General features: G+C 58.5%; 1 protein-coding gene across 1 annotated transcript; it reads right to left on the bottom strand.

The window, feature by feature from the left end:
- Window positions 1–752: 752 nt before the first annotated feature.
- On the bottom strand, window positions 753–1,418 carry RNF222 (ring finger protein 222). The gene has a single exon (XM_009282797.1). It carries the CDS (start codon window positions 1,416–1,418, stop codon window positions 753–755), a length of 666 nt encoding a protein of 221 aa, XP_009281072.1.
- Between the last annotated feature and the right edge of the window lie 6,704 nt (window positions 1,419–8,122).

Genomic DNA, 8,122 nt, shown 5'->3' with positions numbered 1-8,122 from the left:
GGCCAAAACCCTGGGGATCTCAGAGAGAGGGGTGAGGGAGGGCAAGGCCGGGACTGCCTGGGGGATGAGCTGGTGTCCCTTCCCACCCCATCACTCTGCAGGGAGGGGAGTGCTGGCTGATGGAGGGGAAAGTGAGCTCGTGGAGGCCAGGATCGCACTCTCCATCCGCTGGTTTTGCTGCTCTTGTTGCCTGGTAGCTGAAGGCTCACAACTTTGGGATGGAAAGCCATGAGTTTCTGCTCCAGGGTGGCTGCACCTCGTACCTTGATGACCTCGACAGCCAGCCAGGAGCCTGGGGACCTCCAAAAGCCCCACAGACTGGCAGCATGACCCTCCAATGCACAGAGCCCTTAGCTGTCCCCAGGCTCTGGGTTCCTGGGTGCCAGGGTCACAGCCCCCCAGGAGCTGAGATGGAGAGGAGGGACCAGCACAGCCTCACCACTCCCCGCACACACTGTCACAGGGTGTGGGAGGAGCAACCACCCTCTCTGTTAAGACACTGGAGAAACCCACTGACAGGGTTTGACCGGCCATATTTTAAGCAAAAGAGGTGGAAAATGCCAGCAGTGCCTGTGAGCACCAGGAGATCTGCAGAAAGGTCTGAAAGTCCATTCAGTCCCCGGCCAGATGAGGGAGCTTCACCTGGAGCTGCTTCTGGACTTTCTCATGGGATCTTTTGAGAGACGTCCCAGCCCTAGGTCTGTCCCAGCATCAGTGACACCTCTCCAGTAGCTGAGCTGATCCCATCCCTGCTACGAGTCCCTCTTCACCAGCAGCAGCCAAGGCAGCACAGCCGCCAGCATGGCCACAGTCAAGATGAGGAGGATGGCGAGGGCGATGGGTGACTGGCAGCATTTCACCCCCAGGGCCGAGCTGGATGACACCGAGCTCTGTGTTTCCGCTCTACTTCTCCTCCCCAGGGAGCCGCAGTCTGCGTCCACCAGTGGCATCCCGTGGTCACTGATGACAAAGATGTGGGCTTCCCGCGCCATCTCTCCTGGGACCACCTGCGAGTCCATGGGGCCATTCCCCATGCTGCAGCACTGGTCAAAGCTCTGCATTGGCATCACAAAATGGCTGGGCACCACCAAGGTGTTGCTGGCCTCCATTTTGGTCAGATGGGACAAGGACGAAGGTGACAGAGGCATCTCCAGTGTCCGGGGGTTGGTGCCTGCCTTGGGTGGCCATAGAGCCGCCTTCTTGCTGAGGAAAGTCACGTAGCGGCAGACGGGGCAGATGATGCTGCTCTGGACCTGGCCATTGAGCTTGGCAGAGAGCAAGCACTTCACCAGGCAGTCGTGGCAGAAGGTGTGCCCGCAGCTGAGCTTGCGGTGCGTGGCCTCCAGCGGGTGAAACTTCTCGTAGCACACGGGACACTCGGCTGGGGGACCCTCCTTGCTGGATGAGGTCTCAGACATCCCTGCTCTGTCGGCCACGGGTGCTCCCCAGCTGTGAGGAAGAGGCACGATGGGTTAATAAGGGTCTCGGTTGCAACAATTAGCATGATCCATCTCTTCATCTCTCCTCCTCCTCCCTGCTCTCTTGCCTTTGCCCTCTTGCCCCTAACAGACGCAGTGGACAGCTACTAGACGTGGTCTCAACAAGGCAGGGCATTTTCAGGAGCATTAAGCCTCTCACTGTGGCCCTTGGGGCAAGAGAAAGATGATGAGAGGACCTCAGCTCCAGAGCCACCGGGGACAACAATTCCTGGCTGCAAAACCACATAGAAAAGGGCATGAGCCCCTGGATGGAGCTGTGTCTACCTGCTCAGCGCCTGGTACAGATAAAGCAGGTTCAGCTTGTGTCACGAGTGCCTCCGTGCTCTGCTGCCAGCTCCAGGTGCGTGGGGGGTGGGAACTCCCATCCCACAAAGAAACCTGCCAAGGAAAGGGAGATGATCCCATCCCAGGGGACGCAGAGGGGCCAGGAGGAGCAGAGGGAGGCCAGGTCAGTGGGGCAGGTGGGAGCACAAGACCCCACAGGGATAGAGAGGGAGCATGCTGTACCTGGGGCAGGCAGCAAGGACGCTTCCAGGCTGCTGGAGGATGTCCCAGGCTGGTGGCCAGGCTACCGCTATCTCCAGGCTGTGCTCCTCACTCACGCTGGAGCACGGTGCAGGCAGCAAGCCCCAGAGACCGATGTCTCCTGTTAGTCAGAGCAGGTAGGGCAGAGCCCAGCCGGCTCGCCTGGCCCCCGCCCTGGCCCGGGGTGTGAGGGGGAGTGGGGCCACTATGATCCCCAGCCTTGCGTCTGGGCTGGGTCTGAAGCTCTCCCGTGCGTCTCCCAGGGCAGGGAGCATTCATGTGGCGGCTTCAGGGGAGGGAGAGGGGAGAGGGAAGACGGGAAAAGGGAGAAATGAGAGGGGAGAAGAATGAAGGGAGAGGGAGAAGGGAGAAGGGGGAAGGAAGAGATGAGAGGGGAAAGGGGAGAAGAGAGACGGGAGAGGGGAGAGGGGAAAGGGGAGAGGAGAGGAGGGAGAAGGAGAAGGGAGGAAAGGGGAGAAGAGAGACGGGAGAGGGGAGAGGGGAAAGGGGAGAGGAGAGAAGGGAGAAGGGAGAAGGGAGAGGGGAGAGGGGAGAGGGGAGGAGGGGTGCTCAGCTCAGCTCCCTTCTCTTAGACTAGTTCAGGAACTGGAGCATCATAAAACCTGCAGGTTTTTCCAGACCTTGTAGCATTTTCAGACCCAGCCCAACCTGCACCCCTTTTCTCACACATGACTGCCCATGAGCATCCTCACAGCTGTTTCTGGAGGTTTTGCCATCCCGTCCTTAGCTGCCCTCTTGCACGGGAGCCACCCCCTGCACCGGGATGGCCACAAGAACACAATGAACCATCCCCTCCCCAGGCAAGAGAAGAAAGACCCAGGCTCCTGCTCTGGTTTAGGAGGGATCAGGGACTTGACGCTCGCCCAAAGTGCTGCAGAAGGAGACCCTATGCCCGTGCACTTGCTCCTCCATGCCCCAAAGCCCCCTTACCTGCTGCAGGGCACCAGGGCAGGAGCCCCCCCATGCACTCCACCGCTGTCCCCAGAAGCGGGACTGGCTGTGCCCCAGCCCCAGCACCAAGCACCAGCTGGAGAGAGGACCAGGACACCTATATACCACGGAGGTGTTGGCTGCGTGTTTCATGCAGGCGCGTTGCGCAAAAGCTGGAGCAGGGACAGGGACAGCTCCTGGGGAGTGAATGCGGAGGAACTTGTTCGGGTTTTAAAGGCCTGATATTCACCTGGTTGGCCAGGGAGTGGGCGAGGAGCCGGCGTCAGGCGTCGGAGGGCAGGGACAGGAGGCATGGTCCTGCCTGCTTTCCCTCATGTAATGGGAAGCTGTATCTGGGCTCATCCCTGGGGTCAAACCCCAATGAAACAGGCGCTAAAGGGGATGCTGGGACCACAACCCCCTCTGTTGCTGCAAAGCAGGGTCAGCTGCAGTGTCCTGCACCGGGGCTGGGCTCCTGCCAAACATTTCTCATCTCCACCCACCGCTATTCCCCATCCCTCACCCTGGCCGTGTCTTTGTCCCCGTGTCCCCTCCCCTCTTCACCTCCCAAATGCTCATCCCCCCAGCCCTGCACTCCCCGTCCTACATCGTTGGATGTTCACCAGAGCCCTAGTGTGGCAGTGCATGGCCCTACAAACTCACAGCCCAGCAGGCACGGGGGCCACCGCCGCCTTGCACCTGCCCTGGGGGGGTTTCCAGCATCTCTGGGAACTGTGGTCCAGCCAGCGACAGGAGCCCTTCAGGCTCAGGGCAGGCAGGAGCCCCGTGCTTGGCCATCTCAGCAGCTGTGGGTGGCTCGTGAGTCACCATTTGGCCACGTGCAGGCTGGGAACCTACATAGAGAAGGTTCCCTGTGGCCTACCCGAACCCCAGGGAAGAAGCCGAGAGGCATCTTCCCTGCAAATCCTTGCAAAAACTGCCGGCAGGGTGGATCGCTCCTGCTGCCATCTCGACTCTTTCCAGCCACCCCTGCCACCCCTCAGCCCGGCCAGTGGCCACAGGGCTGCCAGCCCACACTCAGGCTTGCTGAGTGGCTCCACAGGGATCTGCGCACCACTCACCGCATCCAGAGGAGGTCTCCAGAGCAGATGCAGTGACCCCAAGGCACCCTACCTTGCACGCCTTCCCCGGCTCTGGCTGTGGCAGTGCACCCACGGGACATGGATTTGCACCATCAAGGGGCCTGAATGCCCTGGAGGGCCTGGGGTCTCCATCATGGAAAGCCTTCAGGAGAAACCTGGACATACGGGGGGGTCTTGCCTTGGGGCAGAGAGATGCTCTGCAGAAGCATTCCCAGCCCTGTGCTCCTCAACTTCAAGAAGGTGCCAGGGCTCTGCAGGATCTATGGGGCAGGCAGAAGAGGAGATGCACCCCTGGCACCCAAAACCTAATGAGATGGGCCCTGGAGTCCCTTCGTGGGCAGGAGGGGTGGTTTCACGTGGCCGGGTACTGTGGCAGGGCGCAGGGCTGCAGGCGTGGGCAGCAGTATCAGTTGCTTGTGGGCGCAGCGGTTGCAGTGGTTACAACATGGGGCTGTTTTCTGGAAGGAGAAGGGTGGGTGCAGCCCCGCCGGGACACCCTGTGTGCTGGGGCAGCTGCCAAAATGCAGCTGCCCTCTGCAGACAGTATCCATGGTGGGAGGATTGTGCCCCAGGGGGGACCTCTTGAGCCATGAAGACCTGTCCCTCGCTGGAAGGAGACCCAGAGCACATCAACACCTTCCACAGCTCTGTTTAGGATCGGGGGCCAAGCCACTCCACTCGTTACCCCAGTTTTCTTGAGATGGTCAGAAATTGAGGTTGAAACCTCTCCGGACAGATTGTGCCAGGGCTGAGGTTGCAGAGTCACCCCCGGGGTAAGCGTCCCCATCCCTTGGCCCCTCCTTGAAGCTGCTAGAGGTGCTAGGTCTGCTTGCACCCACCAAGATCTCCACTGCCGGGCAAGTGATCTGGGCCAGTGAGAGCAGATTTGGGGCAGCCGAGCATCTCCCCAGCTTCAGTTTACTCTCTGCTGGCACCGAGGCGGGGTGGAAATTCCTGTTTCCCATACTTTGAATGCTCTCCGCAGTCAGAAACTATGAGCTCACAGCGCTAAACATAGGCACTGGAAAAACAAGTCTGCCTCCCTTTGCTGCTTTGACCACGCCAAATTCAAAGGGATTTTGGCATATCACGGCCTCGGCTCTGTCAGCAGTTTCGTTCTTTTCCAGGCACGACTTTTCTTGGTGCCTTTGCCCCACTTTCACGTGTGGCAGCATCTTTTCTGTGTGACAGGATTGAGCCTGCTGGTGCCTGAAGGAGAAGAAACCAGGTTCAGGGGCAAAAGCGAATCCCTAAACACTGCCTGTAATTTTTTCTCAGGGTTTAAGAAGTGCAGCTCATGGCCAGTGTTTCATCCCCCTCGAACCCAATGCAGGGCCAAGGGCTCCAGGATCCTTTTATCCAAGCAAGAAGGTGGCACCAGGCTCAGCTTCTCTGCAGGGACCATGGCTGAGACCTTCTCTGCTCTGGGGTCGGTGGCTTCCAGTGAACAAGGGACATTTCTGACCCAGAAGAGGACACAGCCCCTGCTGCAGGGTCAGAGTGGCCGGGCTCCCTTCCCTGCAACCGCGATGGCTTTTGGGCAGAGCTTTGCAGCCTTTTGCAAGGACAGGAGGATGCTGCAGAGACAGCCCTTGTCTTCCACAGCATTACCCAAACTTTCCACTCTCAGCAACCAGGTGGGGAGGAGGGAAAATGTTATTATACATAGTTATGTGAAAGTGCTTATTTTCAAAACACATTCAAAGCCAGAAGATAGATCTATATGTGAGCCTGGTGCCAGGCAAATATTCACTACAGGTCTCAATATTTCCATATCAAATCCATGCTGCACTTCTCCAAATTGAAACAGATGAAGCAGGGACATTTCCAATGAGCAGAGACGTGTCCCCCATCCCTTCGCTCAGCTGGGGCCAAGATCCTGGTGAGAAAAATCCCAGATTTATTCTTGATGGCAAGATGCTCGCGGGGTGCTTTGCCATGCAGCCACAACCCATCCATGGGGCCGGTGGCTGCTGGAAAGGCTGGGCTGGGTGAAGTCTCTGGCTTGGGAAGTCTGTAAACAAGTGATTGCCAAAAGCTGCAGGAGGGATCGCTGTGCCCATGTCTGTGTTATCCTCTCTCGGTGCCATGAGTGGTCCACAAAATGGTGGCTGTGATGGCCCGTGTCCCTGCCCAGTGGTCTCGGCATGTCCCTGGTGAAGCTGCAGGGCAGGTCCGGTTGCAGTGCGGTGGGGATGCTGCCCCTCCTGCCTCTCCTCCAGCTCCTTTCCATGCTGGGTATTTACACCGTTTCCACCTTTTTCCCATCACACTGGGGCCAGCACGCCTGCCCCATCCCTCCCAGGGCACGGCCAGTCCTCCCAAACTCCCCCAGGTTTTCCCTTAGCAATGCTCAGCCTGCAAATCTGAGGCTTTACAGGAGTTTCTGCTCGGCCCATTCTCCCACCTCTTCCCAGCCCTGGCTTAAACAGGGTGAGTAGCTGGCATTGGTGGGAACGAGGTGAAGGGAGGGGGCGGAAAAAGTAAATCCGTGTTTGACCTTAGCCCAGGGAGTTATTCCCATCTGGGGAAAAAGCTTAGTGAAGCACAATTACTTTCCCAGGGCTGTACCGTGCTGGTGGAGGGTCCAAGGATCCTGGCTCCTGTCTGAGTTATATCCAGTCCCACGCTACCAAAATAGACTCACATAGCTGGAAAAGATGGACGAGCTCGGGGGCACCCAAGCCCCATCTTTTCGCATGCTTGCTTTGCTTGAATTCAGAGTGGGAAAATCAGTGTCTTTTCCTTCTGGGGGTCTCCATCCTGCCTGTCAGGCACCTGGCAGGACGGAGACCCACCATCAAGATGCTGATTTAGCCAAGACGGCCCAAAACACCTAGCAGAAGCGCTTCCTCCAGCTTTCTCCTCAGTGCTTTTTGCTGTGCCCAGGAGGTGGTGCTCTTGGGTGTGCTTTGGCCACCCTAAAAAAAAAAAAAAAGTCCAGAGTGCACTGAAAAAAAGCCCTGGGCCTGCCTCTGCAGAGCTGCCACGGCCTGGAGCTGGTGGTCCCCACCAGCTGGCATGCTGCCTCTTCCCCATCAGGATGGATGAGACCTGCTTATCCTCCTGACGATCAGAAATTTAGGTCCGGTCATTTGAAGTGATGAAAACTTATCAAACACCAAGGAACAACTGGGTACGTCCCCAAACCCCTCTCCGATCCGTGTTTTCCCACCAGATGCTGTGGGCTTTGCGAAGGGACCTGCATGGTACCTGGGCATCACTGCTCTGACTTGCCCCTGCCTCCCTGCTGCTGGCAACAAACCCCCCCAGGAATGACCCTGAGCCTGGCGTGAGCCCTTGGAGCCTTATTCTGACACCAAATGTTGGGGATTGGACAATCCAGTCCATGCAGAGCCACACAGCCCCATGGTGCATGGGGTTTTCCCACGCCTGGGAGGGTAACTGCAGTCTCCAGGGCCTCCTTCAACACTTTTTCCCCCCAAAGATGCCCTCCACCAAGCAGGGCATCAGCTCACTGCAGGAGCTGCCTCAAGTGAATCTGGGGGCAGCCCAAATGCAATCGCCTGAGATGATGAGCAAGACCAGGACTGCATGAACCCCCCTGGATGTGGTGGCAAAATCCGGCCCACATCCCCCTCCCCTGGCCCAGGGCTGCCTCCCCACATGCCTCCCCATCTCCCTGGCCCTGGTCCCACCTCACATCCCACCCCAGACCCTCTGGGATGCTGGTTGACGGTGGGGAAGGGAGCTGCCGCAATGGTAATCCGCAGCATCATGTGCGTAATGGAGAAACAATACGGCTTTGAAGCAAGCGGGCAGATGCTCGGGGGAGAAGAAGGCATCTATTCAGTGGTGGCAGCCGGGGTGGGCAGCTGCCCGCTCGCCTGTGCAGAGCCCTGCGCCGCCTGGGCTGCGCTCACCCGGGGCTCACTTTGGGGGTCCTGCCAGCCCGGCGGCTCAGCAGACCCTTCCTGGGGACAGGGCCAGGATGGTGAGCAGCATATCAAAACCCAGAAGGGACCCATCATCAAACCCTACCATCAAACGTGGCCAAACAAAGGCAGATTGTCCCCTTGATTG

This window comes from Aptenodytes forsteri, unplaced genomic scaffold, assembly GCF_000699145.1.
Source record: "Aptenodytes forsteri isolate BGI_AS27 unplaced genomic scaffold, ASM69914v1 Scaffold22, whole genome shotgun sequence".
Taxonomy (NCBI): Eukaryota; Metazoa; Chordata; class Aves; order Sphenisciformes; family Spheniscidae; genus Aptenodytes; species Aptenodytes forsteri.
Note: the sequence above shows the minus strand (reverse complement) of the source record. Positions and strands in the feature narration are given on the sequence as shown.